At 45.0% G+C, this 22,796-nt stretch overlaps 1 protein-coding gene across 8 annotated transcripts in view; it reads left to right on the top strand.

Annotated features, from left to right (window-relative positions):
* Positions 1-22,796, top strand: part of mypn (myopalladin) — a 451,051-nt gene that overhangs the window by 374,293 nt on the left and 53,962 nt on the right. For all 8 annotated transcript variants that reach the window (XM_041210119.1, XM_041210117.1, XM_041210118.1 and 5 more), the window contains 2 exons: positions 1,845-2,498; positions 13,708-13,852. In XM_041210119.1, coding sequence (XP_041066053.1) covers positions 1,845-2,498; positions 13,708-13,852 — 799 coding nt within the window. The remainder of the gene's footprint in view (positions 1-1,844; positions 2,499-13,707; positions 13,853-22,796) is intronic.

Below are 22,796 nucleotides of genomic sequence, written 5' to 3'. Positions count from 1 at the left end.
TCGAGGGTTGGGAAAAATACGCCACCACATATTTTTTAAAACAAACTAATTCAAAATACTTTCTGTTTACCAACAGGTGTTAAGAGGAAAACTGTGCTGTTTGAACTGTTCCCATCCTGTCCATAACAAAAGCCTAGCTTCAGCCTGCATTTTTGAACCATAATTTAAACATGCTCTGAGGTGCTATGGCACTTGCAGATTTGGCACTCAAGTGCTGATTAGAAGCAATTTTCATGGAACAATAGCTCCATACACCCACTTCCATTGAAGGTGTGGAGTACCCCAGCTGATACACAATGAAACATGTTAGGATGGCTCAGGCACCAAGTGTGAGGTTGCACAGGTTCTCTGATGTTCTAGAGGAAGAGAGATGTTCTGTACCCTCAGGGATAGGAAGGGGCCCACCTGGCTGATCTGCAATGTAACTTTTGCTCCATATTCCTTGGCAATCGATCAATTGTTGCTTTAAAGAGTTAGATTGCAGACCAGCATGATCTTATTGAATGGTTGAACCAGACTTGGGGAGCTAAATGCCCTATCCCCACTCCTTTGTTCCTGTGGTCCTTTCAGCTACCTCTCATTTCTGTAAATGATACAATTTATACAGATGCCATTTCACTATCCTTGAAAATCTCTGTTATTGCCCACTTCTCAAAAAACCTACTTTAGGTCCCCCCCTGTGTTTTCTTCCAAACCAATATCTAACACCCTGCTCCAAAATACTTCAATGCCTCAACCCCAGTCATGCTCACCTCCCTGTTTTCTGAATCCCTTCAATCTGTTTTGTGATGTGTTCATAAATTGTAAAATGCCATTTCAAGACCTTATGCTAAATATCGAGATGAATGGATGGCTGGCTGTGAAAATCAGAGATAATATTGGCAGCAATGTGTAGCTTTAAAGCTGGGAACAATGAACACAAGTTTTGATTTGAATGTGTACTAGGCAATTGGACGGTGCTGAAACATGCTGTCAGCAGCAGGTCAGTCTCAGGTAGGATGGGAAGAGGAGAGGTTGGGGTAAATCCAGTGCCTTTAAATCAGAAGCGGGATGTTAATGGGAAGAGGAGATCCCAAGTGGTGGGGTGGATTAGGGCAGTGGAGGTATCAGCAGTGCGTGGAGAGACTCTTTTGGGCTGGGTGAAGCATTGGTACTCCTCTTAGCTGCACTGAAATCAATGAGAGAGCTTCTTTAACCATATTTTTGAAGCAGAGTGTGAAGGACCCTTTAAAACTCACTAGATCAGCTGGTCAATTCGAAGTTCAGCTAGATGAATGGCTCACCTTGCTCAGTGGATCACTAGAGTTGCATCTGGATCCTATATATGGTGTAGGATCCTGAGTTCCTATCTTATGTGGGAGCACTGTTTACTTCATTCCTGAGCCACCCCAAAACCAAAGGATTGATGTCAGCAGAAATGAAGCAGTACCTATTTTAAGTTTGTGTTTGCCCTGTCCGAAAACATTGTCGGAAAAATCACCCCCAGGTGATGTTAAGGTGGTTTATGGGGGAACTAATGAAACATGTTAGAAGTATAATTAAATCTGGGAGTTTGCTGTTTGGTTTATCTTTTAATAAGAAGAAAGGCCTACATTTGTATAGCATGTTTCAAGGCCTCAGGACGTCTCAAAGTGCTCTACAGCCAATGAATTACTTCCAAAGTAGGGTCTTTCTAATGTGTGAAATGTGGATCAGACACAACAATAAATATTCATGTAACATCCAGTAAGTCAATGTGATCAAAATGCTTAAAGATATGTGTTAATCTACACATCTTCATCCATGACAGCTGTTTGTACTTGGATTTAACTCATTGGCTTGTCTTTTCTCTTTTCTATGTGCAGTGATCCTGTCCAGTTGCAACAACTACACAACCAGGTTCTACTTGAACAGCAGCAAGAAGTGACCTTACAACAGCCACCATCGCAGTCCTTATCCTTGTCCTCCTCACTTCCAACTGCCTTTCAGCCCACCATGAATGTTGTCAATTCTGCTCCTCATCCACCTGTGCAGCCATCCCCATCTAGCAAGTCACCAACACCAAAAAACACCCTGCCCCAGGCATTTAATTATGCCCGCCCAAAGCAGTTTATTACCACCCAGAATGTTGTACGAAGTTATTCCCCCTCACTTTCTCCTGTGTCCATGCTGAGCACAGGATCTGAAAAGACAGAGAAGCAGTGTGATGAAGAAAATTACTTTGGATTTCCACTCACACCAGCATATCAGGGTCCTATTATATATCCCAGTAAGAGTTTGCCATCCCCAGCCTCACGCAGTTCCTCTGCCACAAGTACAATCGGGCAAGCCATTTCTTCCACTATTTCTCCTCTGCCGAATTTTCAACCTCAGATTGTATCACCAACTTCCATTAATGCTGGTAACTCCTGCCCTAGCCCAGTTCAGAATCCAGTGGCTTTCCTCAGCTCTGTATTACCATCATTGCCTTCTGCACCGTCGACCAATGCCATGGGCCTTCCCAAGAGTGCTCCAGCAATGTAAGTGTCAGTTACAAAAGATGTATTGCTACTGTGCTAGTAGGGGAGATTTGGACATAGATCATTAAAGCCCGTTCCTTTAAATTACTATGTAAGGGAACTGGGCGGCACAATAGGTTACACACTAGAGGCTAGATTCTCCATCTATCACCCTGTTTTTTTTGTGAATCTGGGCAGGCATGGGTGTGGTAATTAACTTGATTGAGGATATGCTATGCTGTTGTCTTGCATACCACCCTTTCTCAGTTGTTTAGTCCATAGAGTCATAGAATGGTAACAGCTAAGAAGGAAACCATTTGAAACAAAAACAGAATTACCTGGAAAAACTCAGCAGGTCTGGCAGCATCGGCGGAGAAGAAAAGAGTTGACGTTTCGAGTCCTCATGACCCTTCGACAGAACTAGTTCTGTCGAAGGGTCATGAGGACTCGAAACGTCAACTCTTTTCTTCTCCGCCGATGCTGCCAGACCTGTTGAGTTTTTCCAGGTAATTCTGTTTTTGTTTTGGATTTCCAGCATCCGCAGTTTTTTTGTTTTTATCTCAAGGAAACCATTTGGTCTGTTGTGTCCATGCTAGCTCTCTGCAAGAGCTACTAACTGCCCTCCTTCCCTGCCATTTCCCCATAGCCCTGTAAATTTATTTCTGTTCAGATAATTATCCAATTCCCTTTTGAAGGCCACATTCTCTTTAAGTACATTCCAGAACCTTATCGCTCGCTAAAAAATGTTTTTCATGATGTCGCCTCCGGTTCTTTTGTCAACGACTTTACATCTGTGTCCTATGTTTCTCAGCCCTTCTACCTATTGGAACAATTTCTCTCCATCTACTCTGTCCACACCCCTCACGATTTTGAACACCTCCACCAACCTTCTCTAAAGATAACAGGCCCAACTTTGCCAATCTGTGCATATAACTGAAGTCTCTCATCCATGGAATCATTCTCCTAAATCTTTTTTGTACCCTCTCTAAAGCCTTTACATCCTCTGAAGTTGTAGCACCCAGTGGCCTAAAATGTCACCACCTATACCTTCCATCTGTAAGGGCCACTGTCAGTGTTCACAGATGATGGATGTAGCTTTTGGGATGCAAATAAAGAAGATTCTATGAAAGCACTCTCAGAGTGGAATTGTGCACAGGCCCCATTAACAACTAAAACTGTTTAAAAAGCAAAATCTTTCTTCAGTCAGTTTGGAGGCCCTTCCTTCTGCCCTTACGGCCTGGTATAAGTCTCTGCCCTAATCTTGTGCAACTCTTTAGTGGAGTTCAGTGGTAACCTCCTGTAATTAAATTACCCCAGGGCCAAGAAATGTAACCAGAGTCAAGGAAGCATTCTGTCCCACCAAAGATGAACCAATTGGAAAATCCAGGCCTAATTCTTCACTTCTGAGTCCTAAGTTCAAACCTAGCCCAGGCTGATGGGATGGGCGTGGCCTCTGCTGACTCTACAGTTTCTGTATGAAATGATTTGAAGCCTTTTCAATTGAGTCAAATTGTCACAAAACTAGCTTTAATTGGCGATTGCAGTTGGAGGGGCGACAAGTGTGGAAAATTCATGCAGTAGGAGGTTTTTTTTTGGATGATGCTTATAGCCAATTTGGGAGCAGAAAGGAGCATTACTCTGCACTTAACACCAGCATGATGCCACCATCGAACACATCTTCCCTTCACCCCCGCTGGCGCCATTCCATAGGGATCGTTCCCTCCGGGATACCCTGGTCCACTCCTCCATCACCCCCTACTCCTCAACCCCCACCTACGGACCCTCCCCATGCATACGCAAAAGATGCAACACTACCCCTTCACTTCCTCTCTCCTCACCGTCCAAGGGCCCAAACACTCCTTTCAAGTGAAGCAGCATTTCACTTGCATTTCCCCCAACTTAGTCTACTTCAATCGTTGCTCCCAATGCAGTCTCCTCTACATTGGAGAGACCAAATGTAGATTGGGTGACCGCTTTGCAAAACACCTTCGGTCTGTCCGCAAGAATGACCCAGACCTCCCTGTCGCTTGCCAATTTAACACTCCACCCTGCTTTCTTGCCCACCTGTCTGTCCTCGGCTTGCTGCATTGTTCCAGTGAAGTTCAACGCAAACTGGAGGAACAGCAACTCAACTTCCGACTATGCACTTTACAGCCTTCCGGGCTGAATATTGAATTCAACAACTTTAGATCTTGAACTGCCTCCTCCATCCCCACCCCCTTTCCATTTCTTCCTCCTTCCTTTTGCTTTTTCCAATAATTTATATAGATTTTTCTTTTCCTACCTATTTCCATTATTTTTAAATCGATACCTTTTATGCCCTTTTAGTCTTATTCCACCCCACCCCCACTAGAGCTGTACCTTGCGTGTCCTGCCATCCATTCTTAATTAGCACATTCTTTTAGATAATATCACCACCTTCAACACTTCTTTGTTCTTTTGTCTGACATCTTTTGATTATCTGCTCCTATCACTGCTTGCTTGTCCCTACAACCACCACCCCCACTTCTCTGCCCCCAGCCTCCACCTTAAACCAGCTTATATTTCACCCCTCTCCTATTTTTACTTAGTTCTGTTGAAGGGTCATGAGGACTCGAAACATCAACTTTGTTCTTCTCCGCCAATGCTGCCAGACCTGCTGAGTTTTTCCAGGTAATTCTGTTTTTGTTTTGGATTTCCAGCATCCACAGTTTTTTGTTTTTATCTCTGTGTTTAATTGACTACCACTTCTCTTCAAGAAATACCTACCTTGAAGAAGTATTGCTCTTCTCTCGAACAGGATTTCCGTGTCTCTCTTTTGCCTTGTTCACCTTCATTGCTTTCCATTTCTCTCGTGGTGTTTGACAAGGTGTTTACTAAAACCCGCTTTCACAGCCATATCTCCTTTCTCAGTGACTGTCTCCGTCTCCGACTTACGCCACGTGGATTTCAACTGAAATTCCATCCCTCATGTTTTGGACCCACCTAGGATTACAGGTATCTCCGGGACATAAAAACATTTCTCGGACGCTGTTCCCATCGCATTCTGAGATCCACACTCTGTGCCATGCACCGCCATATGAAGACACTCGACCTCTCCCTTCAGCAGCACTGCCGCACTCTTTTTCAAAGCTGCGCGTGCCCCCGGTTTCATTTTATTCTTCGTCTCATCCGACGCCTCAACAAGAAACTTTTTCTCTTTCTCTCAAGTGCTAAGGAACACAAGCTCCAACAACTCATCGACATCAACACCCATCTAGGACCCTCCATCCCCGCCTGTCCCTCCGTCCCCACCCCATCTTCCAATCCCAGCCCTGGCCGTGTATTCACTATACCCCTTGACCTTCCCCTCTCCGATGCTGAACGTTCAGTGCTCAGCAAAGGATTTAGTTTCAAACCCTTACGCCTCATCTCAACGAATTTTGGGCTCGGCATGATGCTGAACTCTTCTTCCGCCTCCTTCATCTCCGTGCTCAGTTCTTTGGGCAGGAGTCCTCTCCCCGTTCAACGGATCCTTTTACCCATCTCCAATATTCTCCCTCCACCGGGACCCCTCCCTCTGGATTCTTACCTTCTCTTGATCTTTTCATTGAGAACCGTCGGTGTGACATTAGTCATCTCAATTTCTCTGCTCCTCTCACCCATTCTAACCTATCTCTCTCTGAACTCAGTTCTCTCAGGTCCAACCCTAACATTGTCATCAAACCCGCTGACAAGGGTGGTCCTGTTGTTGTCTGGCGCACTGACCTCTACCTCACGGAGGCTGAGCGTCAACTCACAGACACTTCCTCCTACCTCTCCCTGGACCATGACCCCACCACTGAACATCAAGCCATTGTTTCCAAGACTGTCACCGACCTCATCTCCTCTGGAGATCTTCCTCCCACAGCTTCCAACCTGATAGTCGCCCAACCTCGGACGGCCCGCTTCTACCTCTTACCCAAAATCCACAAACAGGACTGTCCTGGCAGACCGATCGTGTCAGCCTGTTCCTGCCCCACGGAACTCATTTCTCATTATCTTGACTCCCTTCTCTCTCCCCTTGTCCAGTCCCTTCCTACCTACATCCGTGATTCCTCTGACACCTTACATCACATCAACAATTTCCAGTTCCCTGGCCCCAACTGCCTCCTCTTCACCATGGACGTCCAATCCCTCTACACCTCCATCCCCCATCAGGATGGTCTGAGGGCTCTCAGCTTCCTTGAACAGAGGCCATCCACCACTACTCTCCTCCGTCTGGCTGAACTTGTTCTCACACTGAACAATTTCTCCTTTAACTTCTCTCACTTCCTCCAAATAAAAGGTGTGGCTATGGGTACCCGCATGGGCCCCAGCTATGCCTGTCTCTTTTTGGGGTATATAGAACATTCCTTGTTCCAGTCCTACTCTGGCCCCCTCCCACAACTATTTCTCCAGTACATCGATGATTACTTCGGTGCTGCTTCATGCTCTCGTCGGGACCTGGAAAAATTTATTAATTTTGCTTCCAATCTCTACCCCTCCATTATTTTCACATGGTCCATCTCTGACACTTCCCTTCCCTTCCTTGACCTCTCTGTCTCAATTTCTGGTGATAGACTGTCCACCAATATCCATTACAAGCCTACCGACTCCCACAGCTACCTCGACTACAGCTCCTCACACTTCGCTTCCTGTAAGGACTCCATCCCATTCTCTCAGTTCCTTCACCTCCGTTGCATCTGTTCCGATGATGCTACCTTCAAAAACAGTTCCTCTGACATGTTCTCCTTCTTCCTTAACCGTGGTTTTCACCCACGGTCGTTGACTGGGCCCTCAACCATGTCCGGCCCATCTCCCGCGCATCCGCCCTCACGCCTTCTCCTCCCTCCCAGAAACATGATAGAGTCCCCCTTGTCCTCACTTATCACCCCACCAGCCTCCGCATTCAAAGGATCATCCTCCGCCATTTCCGCCAACTCCAGCATGCTGCCACCACCAAACACATCTTCCCTTCACCCCACCCTCCAGCTGCATTCCGTAGGGTTCGTTCCCTCCGGGATACCCTAGTCCACTCCTCCATCACCCCCCTACTCCTCAACCCCCACCTACGGCACCTCCCCATGCATTCGCAAAAGCTGCAACACTGCCCCTTCACTTCCTCTCTCCTCACCGTCCAAGGGCCAAAGCACTCCTTTCAAGTGAAGCAGCATTTCACTTGCATTTCCTCCAACTTAGTCTACTGCATTCATTGCTCCCAATGCGGTCTCCTCTACATTGGAGAGACCAAATGCAGATTGGGTGACCGCTTTGCAGAACACCTGCAGTCTGTCCGCAAGAATGACCCAGACCTCCCTGTTGCTTGCCATTTTAACACTGCACCCTGCTCTCTTGCCCACATGTCTGTCCTTGGCTTGCTGCATTGTTCCAGTGAAGCTCAACACAAACTGGAGGAACAGCAACTCATCTTCCGACTATGCACTTTACAGCCTTCCGGGCTGAATATTGAATTCAACAACTTTAGATCTTGAACTCCCTCCTCCATCCCCACCCCCTTTCTGTTTCTTCCCCCTCCCTTTTGTTTTTTCCAATAATTTATATAGATTTTTCTTTTCCCACCTATTTCCATTATTTTTAAATCTGTACACTTTATGCTTTATTAGCCTTATTTCACCCCACCCCCACTAGAGCTGTACCTTGCGTGTCCTGCCATCCATTCTTAATTAGCACATTCTTTTAGATAATATCACCACCTTCAACACCTCTTTGTTCTTTTGTCTGTGACATCTTTTGATTATCTGCTCCTATCACTGCTTGCTTGTCCCTACAACCACTACCCCCACTTCTCTCCCCCTACCCCTCCCCCCACCTTAAACCAGCTTAAAATACACCCCTGTCCTATTTTTACTTAGTTCTATTGAAGGGTCATGAGGACTCGAAACATCAACTTTGTTCTTCTCCGCCGATGCTGCCAGACCTGCTGAGTTTTTCCAGGTAATTCTGTTTTTGTTTTGGATTTCCAGCATCCGCAGTTTTTTGTTTTTATTACTCTGCACTTGGTCAAGCGATACCTGACCAAACCTGACCATGCTTAATGGGCAGCTGAAATGAGAAGAGTTCCATTCTCCAGCACTAAGGTTTTCACAATAGTGGGGACAGTAGGGCAGTGGTAACCTGGACCAGTAATCCAGACGCCCAAAACAAAAACAGAAATACCTGGTAAAACTCAGCAGGTCTGGCAACATCGGTGGAGAAGAGCAAAGTTGACGTTTCGAATCCTCATGACCCTTCAACAGAATTAAGTAGAAATAGGAAAGGAGTGAAATATAAGCTGGTTTAACGGGGGGGAGGTGGGGGGCTTCTTTTTTGAGGACTTAAGGGTATGAAACTAAGTCCTTTGCTAAGCACTGAAAGTTCAGCGTCGGAGAGGGGAAGGTCAGGGGGTATAGTGAATACACGGCCGGGGCTGGGATTGGAAGATGGGGTGGGGACGGAGGGACAGGCAGGGGTGGAGGGTCCTAGATGGCTGTTGGTGTCGATGAGTTGTTGGAGCTTGCGTTCCTTAGCATTTGAGAGAAAGAGAAAAAGTTTCTTGTTGAGGCGTCGGATGAGACGAAGAATAAAATGAAACCGTGGGCACGCGCAGCTTTGAGAAAGGGTATGACGGTGCTGCTGGAGGGAGAGGTCGAGTGTCTTCATATGGCGGTGCATGGCACTGAGTGCGGATCTCAGAATGCGATGGGAACAGCAGTCCGAGAAACTTTTTATGTTCCGGAGATACCTGTAATCCTGGGTGGGTTCGAAACATGAGGGATGGAATTTCAGTTGAAATCCACATGGCGTAAGCTGGAGACGGAGACAATCACTGAGAAAGGTGATATGGCTGTGAAAGCAGGTTTTAGTAAACACCTTGTCAAACACCAGGAGAGAAATGGGAAACAATGAAGGTGAACAAGGCAAAAGAGAGATACGGAAATCCTGATGGAGAGTAGAACAAAACTTCTTCAAGGTAGGCATTTCTTGAAAAGAAGTGGCAGTCAATTAAACACAGAGATAAAAACAAAAAACCGCGGATGCTGGAAATCCAAAACAAAAACAAAAATACCTGGAAAAACTCAGCAGGTCTGGCAGCATCGGAGGAGAAGAGCAAAGTTGATGTTTCGAGTCCTCATGACCCTTCAACAGAACTAAGTAGAAATAGGAAGGGGTTGGGGCTCCAGAGACATGAATTCAAATCCCCCCTCAACAGCTGGAGAAATTTAAATTCAACTAATTCATAATTCTGGAATAAAAAGCTTATCACAAAACTATTGGATTGTTGTAAAAACCCATCTGGTTTACTAATGATAAACTCACCAGAAGTGATGGCACAATGATATACAGTTGGGAGGGTAAGGTCATGGGAGTCCTAAACATTGACTCTGGGCCTAATGAAGTCTCATAGCATCAGGTCAAACATGGGCAAGAAAAGCTCCTGCTGATTACCATCTACTTGCCTCCCTCAGCTGATGAATCGGTACTCCTCCACGTTGAACACTATGTGGAAGCAGTAAGGGTAGCAAGGGCACAGAGTGTACCCTGAGTGGGGGATTTCAAATGGAGGAGGAAGCTCAACAAATGTCCCCATTGGTTAGAGTCTTACCTAGCACAAACGAAGATGGTTGTGGTTGCTGGAGGTCAATCATCTCAGTCCTAGAGCATCGCTGCAGGATTTCCTCAGGGTAGTGTCTCGGCCCAACCATGTCCAGATGCTTCATCAATGACCTTCCTTCCATCATAAGGTCAGAAGTGGGGTTGTTCACTGATGATTGCACAGTGTTCAGCACCATTTGCAACTCCTCAGATTCTGAAGTAGTCCATGTCTTTATGCAACAAGAGCTAGACAACATTCAGGCTTGGGCTGATAAGTGACAAGTGATGTTCGTACTACACAAGTGCCAGGTAATGATCTTCTCCAGCAAGAGAGAATCTAACCATCTCCGCATGACACTCAATGACATTGCCATTACTGAATCCACTGATATCAACATCCTGGGGTTACTGTTGACCGGAAACTGAACTGAACCAGCCATATAAATACTGTGGCCACAAGAAAATCTCAGAGACTGGGAATTCTGTGGTGAATAACTCCCCTTCTGACTCCCCAAACCCTGTCCACCATCTGTAAGGCACAATTCAGGAGTGTGATGATATACTCTCCACTTGCCCGGATGTCATCATCCATGTCATAACATTCAAGGCTATGGGCCCAGTGCTGCTAAGTGGGATTAGGTAGGTAGGTCAGGTGTTTCTCATGTGTTGGTGCAGACTCGATGGGCCGAGGGCCCTCTGCTGCACTGTGATTCTGTGTGCAGCTCCAACAATACTCAAGAAGTTCGACATCATCCAGGACAAACCTGTCTGTTTGATCAGTACCCCATCCACCAACTTAAACATTTACTCCCTCTACCACAGTAGCAGCAGTGTGTACCACCTACAGATGCACTGTAGCAATTCACCAAGGCTCCTTCAGCAGCACCTTCCAAACCTGCAATCCTGACAACCTAGAATGACAAGGGCAGCAAATGCATGGGAATATCACAGCATACAAGTTCCCTTCCAAATTACACACCAGCCTGACTTGAAACTATATTGCCTTTCCTTCACTGTTGCTGTGTCAAAATCCTGCAACATCCTTCCTAACGGCACCATGGGAGTAGCCACACTGGATTGACTGTAGTGGTTCAAGAAGGCAGCTCACCACCATCTTCTCAAGGGCAATTAGGGATGGGCAACAAATGCTTGACTTATGCACCTCATGAAAGGTTTAAAATAAAAGGTGCATTCTGTCCACAAAATATAGGAAAAATCCCAATCAGGCCAATTACCATCAGTGAAATCTCAATTAGCAGCAAAGTGAGAGAAGGTATCTTCGACAGTGCTATTAAGCAGCATTTACACAGCAATAAACTGCCCACTGATGCTCAGTTTGGGTTCTGCCAGACCTACTCAGCTCCAGACCTCATTGTAAACTTGGCCCAAACATAGACAAAAGAGCTGAACTGAAGGGAGGGGAGAGTGACTACCTTTGACATCAAGCCAGCATTTGACTGAGTATGGCATCACAGAGCCCTAGCAAATTCAATGGGAATCAGGGGGAAATCTCTCCAGTGGCTGGAGTCATACCTAGCACCAAGTAGGGTGGTCGGTTGTGCTTGTTGGAACTTATTCAGGCTGATCACAAAGACAAATTCTGATTGGCTTGCCTCTCCCCACTTTGTCCTGACATTGTGACATTTTAAACCCTGTGCACCCCACAACTGGTGGAATGCTAGTCTTCCCCCATAAATTTCACCTATTCTGCCTCCTCCATGGCTAACAATATTGTCTGCATGCAGCAGACATGCAGGCGGTACAAAGCTATAAGTGGGACCCCATATCCTGCTTCCAAACAGCAACTGACACACAGTCATATAGGCAGAGCGGCAAAGGATGTTTTAATAAATTTCTGATACTTTTAACTACAATACCAAGATTTCTAGGCCATTAATAATATAATAGGCTTACATAACAATTTCATTAAGTTAAAACACTTGATTTTCTTGTCTGAAGCATCTATCATAGTTACCAAATTAGATCACAGATAACTTTCTTCTGGTACTTTAATTATGAGTTATCTCCTCAAGCTAATGAAAGCCTTTACTAACATGTTTAACTGTCATTTTATTTTGATACAAATTTATACATGAATAATCCACCATGTTATGTCTTCCAATTCCCATTATTTAGAAATAATCACACTTCAGACTCAAATTCCTGGAGCTTCGTCGAGTGTATTTCATTCAACTCTGTATGGCTGGTGGACTGACACTGTTACTCGGCACCTGACTGCAGTGCAACAGTAAAATGTGCCACCCTGGATGTACATTCTCATAACAATTAGTTCCTATTTTTTACAAATAATATAACAGCACGATGAAACAAACCACAACTTTTAGATCAAACAAAAAACTTTGCCTAATGGTAACTGATAAACCAGTGGCCAGAAGCTCAGAGGGAAGTTAGGATGTGGAACAATTTTGCAACTTTGTCTCCATGTTTTAGCTCCCAGTGCTCCTAGATTAGATATACAATAAAATTACTGTCCCGAATCTTCCAAGGAGTGGCAATCACCATCAGATTGCCACTCCACTCCTAGTTTTCCAAGCCACACCGGAGCTCCGTATTTCTGGACAGATCTTCCAATCCCAGCTCTCCAGAAATGTGGAGCATACCAAAATTAAACTGCTTCTTCGTAGTGCTGGATTGTCAGGTGAAGATGAGCCGTGCACTCTTTTTATGGCACTAGCTCCTATATTCTAGTAAGTAAAGAGTTTAAGTGTCCCAAAGCTTCTTTAAATAGCTTTGGAGAGAATGTAAATATGTAAGGGGGTAGGGTGGCATGTGAGTAGGGTGGCAGCTAGGTTGGGTGTTAGATAGGTAGGGTGGCAGGTGGGTCAGTGAGCTGGGGAGGGTAGTCGGGTCGGGAGGGGTTGTCAGGTTGGGGGCTATATGTCAGACCCTGTTGGGGGGGGCAGCTGGGTGGCAGGGTCTAGTTAGTTTTGGATGGGGGCTAGTCAGGTCGGGGAGGGAGTTATGGGATCAAGAGGTTGTCAGGGGTGGGGGAGAGTGGTCAGTTTGAGTGATTGGGGGGGTCAGTTGTATAGTTACCTAGGAATTAGACTAGGATTTTTCTGTCTAACATTTTCTGAGTAACTATCCAGGTGAGTAAGTTAGAACTGTCCAAAGTCTTAGATTCTAACTCACAGTTGGAGACTTTTGCGGAGGATTCCAGGGAGTAGGGTTATTGCCCATTGGAAGTTCAAACTTCCCAGGCAATTCCCAGAGTCATTGCGTTGGGTCTTCTAATTGGCGTCCCATGGTGCATTTTCTGGGGTGCATCTGGAGATTCTGGAGATATCCGGAGATCAGAAGATCTGGGCCACTATGTCTCAACCAAGAAAAAGCAGCAGCTGCTGGACCAGTGTTGACTTTTCTGCATCCAATACCAACCATCACTTTCTGAGTCAGATCTTTGATGATTGTGGGAAGTTTTGTGAAGTGGGACAGTACAAACTCATTTTACATGGGTTCAAACAGGTGATCCAGAGGCAACATGTTAACCAACTGCACCATCCTGTTGCCAACAGATGCCAAATTAATGATTCATCTTGAAATATGTTATATTTAATTGTTTTGCAAATTAAACAATATCATTTATTAAAGGGGTGTACAGATGTTATAAAATTACACTTTTTATTTAATAATGCAGCCCTCCACAAGGTATCTTGAAGAAAGTGCTGAAATCCCCTCTAACATCCACCAGTGATGAAATATGTAAGAGCAAGGATACTGTAATACATGACTTAGACAGAAAGTTACACTTCAAAGAGGAAGTTTTCCAGACTGGACAACAGGTAAGAGCTTTCTACACAGAGGAAATCAAAGAGTTTTCTTGCTGCATTGACACTGAAAATATATTTCATATCCCAGCTTCAGCAAAATTTTGTCAAATGTTCTACTGTGACAACAGAATAATGTTTAAACTCCCTTAACATGCAAAAGCATTCAAAGTTACCCCAGGAATATTTACAAATGTAATTCCTTTGTCTCCCTGCTTGTATCATAAAACATGAACATGGTAGTGTGTCTTTTCGATTTTTAAAAAAGGCACAAGGATAAATTCAGGAATACTGCATTCCTGGAACAGAATCTTGCTCAATGGCAGTGTGAGCTCCTTGGCATTATATGGCCCATTCTGCATCCTGCAGTCCCACCAAATGAATCTAAGAGTTGAGAATTTCAGCATCACTGAATTTACCCCAAAGATTACTAAGTAGTGCAATAGTCAGTTACTACAAGCCCAATGCCAGGAGATAATAGTTACAGCAGAGGTTTTTGTTGCTTCCTCTGTTTGTGGTTGTCACTTTAGAGGATTATCATAAGACAAGATCAATATCCTGAAAATTCCTACCTAACAGCCCTGTGGATTTACTTACACCACATGTACTGTAATGGTTCAAGAAGGTGGTTCACCACCACCTTCTCAAGGACAATTAGGTATGGGCAGTAAATGCTTACCCTTCCAGGAACACCCACATCCCATTCACTCTGAAGTATTCTGCAATCTGCTTATTGCAATAACTTTATTGTCTAATCACCTGCTTCCCTTCAATAGAGAATAATTTATGAGGATAAAATGCCCCGCAGATTTCTTGGACCAAATTCTCCTTAAAAATTTAATTTTGAAGAGGTAGAGAATATTGCAACACAGGAGGCACAACACCATTCTTTTAGTTCTCTTTCGTGATCAATACCATTTGAATCAATTCTATTTGAAACTACTCAATTGCTGTAATTAACATTTAACAATTCATCAGCAAATTATTGAATTAATTATCTGTACATAAATTTATTAAAATATTTAACATCTATTCATTGCATACATATCTAATCTGCACTATATGAAATAAAGCGTCATTGATGCATTGGTCTCACCATGTATTATGCACAGAGATTGCAAAATAAAACCTGCTGTTTGTATGAACAATTAATCATTAATATATTGCCAGTCTCACAAAAAGCTTCTGCTAACTTTGCGCATGATGTTGGAGTCTATTCGTAAAACAGATTGAGTTTGATGTTTCTATTCAAAAGTTATCTGTGAACTTTTAAAAAAAGTTATGTACCCTAAATATATCCATCTGTCACATCCATCACATTACTCAAGCTTAACATGGTAAATTGGTGAACTATACATCCAGATACGATATTTCGGTTATTAATCTGGAACATAACAGAATGATAGGATGTTTTCCATAATTTTCCAAAATGACAATCAACATTCCATTCATCCATCTATCCAATAAATTCATCCAAACCATTCATCCATCTGTTCAAGATATCTGTACAATCCATCCATCCAAGCCATCCTTCAAATCCATTGATCAATCCATCTATCTAAGGCATCACTCATCCTTTGATCTATCTGTTCAGTCTATCCATCCAGATCGCCCTTCAAATTCATCCATCTACCCAATCTGTTCACCTATCTAATTTATACATCCATCCATCATTTCAACCAAGGAGTCCAATGACCCATCCAAGCAATCCATTGAGTTCATCAATCCAGTCACCCTACTGTATAAGCTATTCATCCGTTATTCTATCTAATCCATTTACCTATCCAGTCCATCCTACTAATCTGTCCTTCCATACCTGCCCTGCATAAATTCCACCCATCCATTCACCTGCTCACCCAATCTCACCCATCCATCCACCCAGTCCATCTATAAATTCCATCTTTCCATCTAATACATCCATCCAATCCATGCATCAGTCTGGTTATCCATTCATCCAATAATCTATTTAGCCAGCAAGTCTATTTAATCTATCAGACTAACCATCTAACTAATCCATCCAGCTATCCAACCATCTATCCTTGTATGCATGCACCAATCGATTCATTCAACTACTTATCCACTTAATCCATTTATCGATTAATGTAATCAATTCAATTTATCGATCTACCATCCACCCCTTACACCTCTCCATCTATTTTTCTTACCTACAGGTCCCCTGTGCAGGTTCTCCATGATCCAAGAGCTGGCTACTTATGGTGATAAAATTTAGAGTCAAGTATTTATTAAATTCTTTTTATGTCTGCAGGACTTTAAATATCTGATAGAATCAACTCGCAGCGGTCTTGGTCAGCAACAGGTTAAGTCGAAAGCAACATTTTACTATCTCTTTATTTCAGAGCCATTTCTCATCATTCTTCTGTTTTACATTACTAGATGTGGTACTGAGGCATATTGTAGCCAACTGTTTGAGGAATCAATGTGCCAGCTCTATAAAGCACCCTTTCATAGTGATTCTGTTTTTAGAGAAAATATCTTTGGACAACCTTCAACCCTGAGTTTGCAGTGTTGCTTGCCTGAGTTCCTTCAGCAGCCATTAGTCAAATGTTGCATGCCTGTCTTGCTGTTTAATTTCTTTGCACCTGCTAACTTAAGATGGCTATCTCTTGAACTGATTTTATCTTTTTTTAAACGAACCTTTTCTTTACTTTGGTTCTATCTGGAGCATGAAAGTTGAAATCTAACATAATTCTCAAGTGTAGTGACCCTGTCACTAACTGATAAACTTAAACTATTCAATATAGCAGTTACTTATCTCAAGCCCTGCTCATCTACATTGGCTTTCTTTCCCTCCAAAGCATTATTTTCAAAACCTTCATCTTGATTTATAAATCCCTCCATAGCCCTGCGCTACCCTACCTCCATTACCTTCTGCACATTTATTTCTCACTGTGGGCTCTTCATTCTTCTAACTTTGGTGCCCTGTGCATTGCACATCCTCCCCCACCCATTGCACCACTGGAGGCAGAGGTTCTACTCTCTGTAACTCAGTTCTTGAGCTGCTTCACCTTTCTACCCAACTTTAACTTTTCAAAACCAAGCTGTCTAACCACCACTTTGCACAGCTTTCCTCTTTCTCCACTTAAGCTCTATTTATCTTTTTTTCCCTTTACAAAGTCCCTTGGGGAACTGGAGCACACTGTTGAAGTTAAACAAGCAGAAGCAAGATTTCAGATTAGAATGTGAGTTTAGATTATTGGGTCATATAGAGTATTTTACATGTAGAACAGTCAATGGATATAATGTTTAATAATCCTTTCAAAAATGGAGTTACAAACTACCTGCCTGGGAACAGGATTGAAATATATGGAGATGAAGAAAATGCTGAAACTGCACAGCAGATCGCTAAGGGAAAAGACAGATTGTTGTTTAAGTAAGACTTGTTGTCAGAACTGGAAACTGAAAGACAAGTAAATCCTTTAGAATGGTTGGAAAAGGAAGAAAAATAAACATGATGTGGAGAAAAGGACAAAATTTGAGATACTCTAAAAGGCCTGAATTTTTAACTCGGCAGGCGGGCACAATTGGCAGGCCTGGGATCAGCCAGGAAATGGACCACTGACCGCGATTTCACACTGGCTGGCCAGGCTGGGGGCGGGAAGAGGGCAAAGAATGACATCAAGGCGGACGAGGTTGAGCGCTGAGAGAAATCTCCCTGAAGGCATGGAGCTTATAACCATCAAATAAATTTTCAAAAATCCGGAAAAAAATGTCCCAGCATCAGAATCAGGCAAATGAAAGTATAGATGATAAAAATGCAGTCCACAGATTTTTATTTTTATTTTATTTCCTAACAGAAACCACATCCCACCCTTGGATGAGGTTTCATGAAAAATTTAAAGGCTATCTGGCCAATTTGCCCGTCCACCAACCGTAAGGTTGGATGGACCATGAAAAATCAGAGTCAATTTTTCCATTAATGGGTTTAATTCCCTCTTAATTGTCGGCAGGCACGCTTCCAACTTTTGCGCACACCTACCGACCGGAATATCACACGAGCTTGGGATAACGTTGGGACGCTCGCCCAATGTCATCTTGCCGGATTTCATGTCCGGTGCAGGAAATGCGGCCGGGTATGCGGGAGCATCTTGGGGGAGATATATGAGGTTATGCTTGGCTTGGTCTCCGTAGCGGAGGAGTCTACTCCGACAATCATCGAAGCAATAAGCCACATGTTCGAGCATGTGACGACTCTCATGGAGAAGCTCCTCCAGGAGAGCAGCCGGGGCTTCCTGGGGAGGCGCTCTGACCAGCAAGCCCTCACGTCGGCATTGACCTCAGCAAGTCAGTGCCAGTGTGGGAGATGGTCTGGGCACCAAGTTTCCCAACTCGGTGCCCATCCATCCACGGTGAGCAGGGAGGTCCGAAGCAACTTCACATCGGCGCAGCAGCTGCCTGCCGTCTCTGCGGGCACCTCTCAGGATGCTCCGGTTCAGAGCAGCAGCTCCTCTGCCGCTCTCTCAGTGACCGTAGAATACAGTAAGGCTGCGACGACTGAGGAGATGCCAGATGCGGAACTGGCAGATCCCTCCTAGGCGGGGCCAGCACAGGGTCCACTGGCCAGAGAACGACCGCCAAGGTCATCGAGGCCAACAGGACAGCAGAGTCAGCAGATTGTCTCAGATGCCACTCCCAGCGATGGGGCAGTGTCAAGATGTAGCACCCAGAAACATAAACATAAGGCACCCAAGGCGCACCATGGGTTTATTACTGGTGCTTTTGTGTTGGGCCGAGATGAGGTCTTTATGATTTGCTTTGAATTGGAACACTATTATCATTTTTTTGGCTTAAGTTTCTTTGCTTGTGATATTAAATTCAGACATATGACCTTGGCTGAGGTTGCTTCTTTCCTTCTGCATGTGTACGGGTTCCAAAAATGTTAGGAGTGCTTTGTGGGAATTCAGCTTTATTAACAAGGCCCTTAGTTACTGTTCCTAACTTGGAAGATTTCGCACTTAGGTATCAAGTATGGAGCCTACAGCTCAGGCTTGTCCTGGAGGCCTGTCTGTGGTGTGCTAGTTGAAGGTTCTTTGGATTTGGAAGGTTCTGTGGCGTCCCTGCCTCCCTGCAGTATTCTCGGGTCAGCGTCTTTGCCCTCAGCATTTCCCTGTGCATACTTATCCTTGGACTCACTGCTGGACTCTTCATGTGCAGTCGCAGACACTGCATCAATGTCTTCATCATCCACTGCATCCCCCCTTTCCAGTGCAAGATTGTGGAGAGCGCGGCGTGCAACAACTATCACTGAGACATGAACTAGGAGGTTCTGGGGCGTGTCCCCTGAGCGGTCCAGGCATCGGAAGGGCATCTTGAGAAGACCGATGGTTCTCTCCACCACAGCCCTTGTGGAGGCATGGCTCCTATTGTACCGCTGCTCAGCTTGTATTCTTGGATGGCGGAGAGGTATGATGAGCCACCTTCTGAGGGGCTAGCCCTTGTGACCCAGCAGCGATCCATCAAGCCGGGCTGGAGCACTGAAGAGCCCCCGCACCTGGGAGTGTCTGAGGATATAGGTGTCATGGGAGCTGCCTGGGTACCTTGCACAGACTTGTAGAAGCTGCATCCTGTGGTCACACACTATCTACACGTTCATGGAGTGGAATCCCTTCCTGTTGATGGAGGCACCAGGCTCACCTGCTGGCACCTTGATGGCCTCGTGTGTATAGTCTATTGCACCCTGGACACGGGGGAAGCCAGCAATGGCCACAATGCCTCTGGCTCACTGTGTCTGGCTTGCCTGGTCCCAACAGAAGTGGGTGAAGGTCAATGCATGCCTAAACAGAACGTCTGTAACCTGCTTGACACAAGTGTGGACAGCTGATTGGGAGACACCTCAAAGATCACCCACCGACCCCTAGAAGGAGCCAGACGCATAGAAGTTGAGGGCAGCAGTGACCTTCAGAGCCATTGGCATGGGGTGTCCACCCACACAGTGAGCGGAGATCTCAGGCCCAGTCATCTGACTGATATAGTTGACTATCTCCCTTGAGAGACGGAGCCTCCTTCGTGACTGCACTCCTGACGTATTGAGGTAGCTGCTTCGTTTCCTGTATACCCTGCCACGATAGTCGCGTCATCTGCGGTCCCTTCTGCCTTGGTCTACCTCTTGGCCCTGCGCCTCTTGTGCCTGCGCCTTTCTTCCTAAAGGTGGCTACCTTGAATGTGCACTCCTGGCCTCCTCCCCCTTCTAGTCCTCCCTTCCTCCTCAGAGGAGGTGCCTCCAGTGGACAGTTCAGCTCCCATTCCCAGGCTAAGGGAAGGCTTCTTGAAACCTGCAGGCCCAAAAAAGATTCCTCACTGCAGAGTGCTGACCTGAAGTTTAAGAGTCCAGACAAAACAGCTGGTATGTGTTCTGAAGTATTGCAGATCACACAGGCAAATTTCAATATCTTTGAAAAATCAATACTTGAGAGAGCACACTCGCGACCCCACAGAGCCTTCTTATCCCACCGGTGGATAGGTTCATATAAATGTGTCTTACCCACCTGCCCGTTCACTGACCCAAAGATTGCACGGGCGCAGAAAAATCAGCATTGATTGGTGAGTCAAGGGCCTTAAGTGGCCCGTTAATTAATGGCGGGCGCGCATCGGATGTCATTGCGTACCCGCCCAATGAAATAGCGCAATGGCGCGCAGTGATGTCGGGACGCACGGAACCATCAAGGGTAAGAGTGCTCTGTTGCTAGCTTGTTCCTGTCACCCTTATCCCACACTGGGAAAATTTCCAGAAATGGCAATGGGGGCAGGAATCCTGGAATCGGGTCCCTCCCACCATTTTTAAAGGAATCCTGGGCTGGAGTAACTTGGTGAAAATCTGGGCTTAAGTCTTTCATTATCACTACTCTATAGTTTGTGTGCCTCTCAGTAATTTCCTTGAAAACCTGTGACTCTATTTCCTTCCCACTATTTGGTGGTCTATAAAATACACCAAGCAGCGTAACAGCAAAGAGGACTGGGAGAAAGTTGGAGTAGAAATAATACAGAATTAAGTAAAATCATATAAAATACAAAAGGGTATAAATTAGGTTTGAAATACATGTGTGCAACTGTACAAAATGTGAGTTGACAAAGTTAGTGAGCTGCAGGTGTAAATAGCCATGTGGGAATATATTGTAGTGATGATAACTGACACCAGTCTAAAAAAGGAAAAGATTGGAAAAATTAATATTCCTAGGTACAAGGTATCAGGAAAGATAGGGAAGGATAAGCAGGAGGGGTAGTAGTTTTGAACAAGAAAATAATAGTGCTTGAAAGAGAGAATGTCATTGTGGAATTAAAAATAAAACCCATTTGGCTGTAGTTAAGAAACAATAAAGGAGCTTTTATGGAGATGAAGGGTAGAATATTCTCCCATCTGGGGGGGGGCGGTGGTGGGGTTAAACATAGAAACATAGCAAATAGGAGCAGGAATAGGCTATTCAACCCTTCGAGCCTGCTCCAACATTCATTATAATCAAGGCTGATCATCCAACTCAATAGTCTGCTCCCACTTTCTCCCCATATCATTTGATCCCTTTCACCCCAAGAGCTATATCTAACTCCTTCTTGAAAACATACAATGTTTTGGCCTCAACTACTTTCTGTGGTAGCGAATTCCACAGGCTCACCACTCTCTGGGTGAAGAAATTTCTCCTCATCTCAGTCCTAAATGGTCTACCCCGTATCCTCAGACTGTGACCCCTGATTCTGGACTCCCCCATCATTGGGAACATCCTTCCTGCATCTACCCTATCTAGTCCTGTTAGAATTTTATAGTTTTCTATAAGATCCCCCCTCATTCTTCTGAACTCCAGCGAATATAATCCTAACCGACTCAATATGCCAGTCCCGCCATCCCAGGAATCAGTCTGGTAAACCTTCGCTGCACTCCCTCTATAGCAAGAACATCCTTCCTCAGATAAGGAGACCAAAATTTCACACAATATTTCAGGTGTGGTCTCACCAAGGCCCTGTATAATTGCAGTAAGACATTCCTGCTCCTGTACTTGAATCCTTTTGCTATGAAGGCCAACAAACCATTTGCCTTCTTTACCACCTGCTGCACCTGCATGCTTACCTTCAGCGACTGGTGCATGAGGACACCCAGGTCTCGTTGCACATTCCCCGCCCTCAATTTATAGCCATTCAGATAATAATCTGTCTTCCTGTTTTTGCTACCAAAGTGGATAACCTCACATTTATCCACATTACACTGCATCTGCCATGCATTTGCCCACTCAGCTTCTCCAAATTGTGTGAGCGCGGGCACGGACCCAATTGGTATCCCTGATCGGGTCCGTGCCGCCATTTTACATGGGCAGGCCAATTAAGGCCTGTCCAGCATGACGCGTGCCTGGAAGCGCTGTGGACTCCCTTTGCGGGCGGGGGGGCGGTTCCCTGAGTCAGGAATGCGCGCTTTCACGCATGCATGGAGCTGCCTCAGGGAGATTAATTGGAGTGTGAAAAACCGCAAAAAAGATTTTTAAAAAATATTCGGACATTTCCCCTCATGTGAAACTGTCACGTGAGCTGGGACATGTGCATTAATTGCAATAAAAAAATTTTTCAAAACTTAAAATCATTCATGAAACATCATCCCAATCTTAAGATTGGATGGGCAACTCTGTTAATTACTCTAATTGACAGTTTAATGGCCTTAATAGGCCTTTGACAGTACGGCAGGCGCGCAGCCCACTCAGCTGCTCGCCCACTGAACTGAAAGTCTGAATGATGCGCAGTGACATCGGGACGCATGCCTGATGTCACCACGCATCATTTTAGGCCTCTGCAAGAGGGCCCCATCTCTGCTCGCCGAGCCGAAGATTCAGCCCCAAAGGTTTGAAGGATCAGAGGCCTCTGGTGTGGGTGGAACAGGGGGAGAGATCGAAGTTCTCAGTTTGGGAGGGAAGGTCAGAGGCCTTGGGAAAGATTGGGGGTCTCTGGCGCAGGAAGATTAGAGACC

Source organism: Carcharodon carcharias, chromosome 17 (genome assembly GCF_017639515.1).
Source record: "Carcharodon carcharias isolate sCarCar2 chromosome 17, sCarCar2.pri, whole genome shotgun sequence".
Lineage (NCBI taxonomy): Eukaryota > Metazoa > Chordata > Chondrichthyes > Lamniformes > Lamnidae > Carcharodon > Carcharodon carcharias.
Note: the sequence above shows the minus strand (reverse complement) of the source record. Positions and strands in the feature narration are given on the sequence as shown.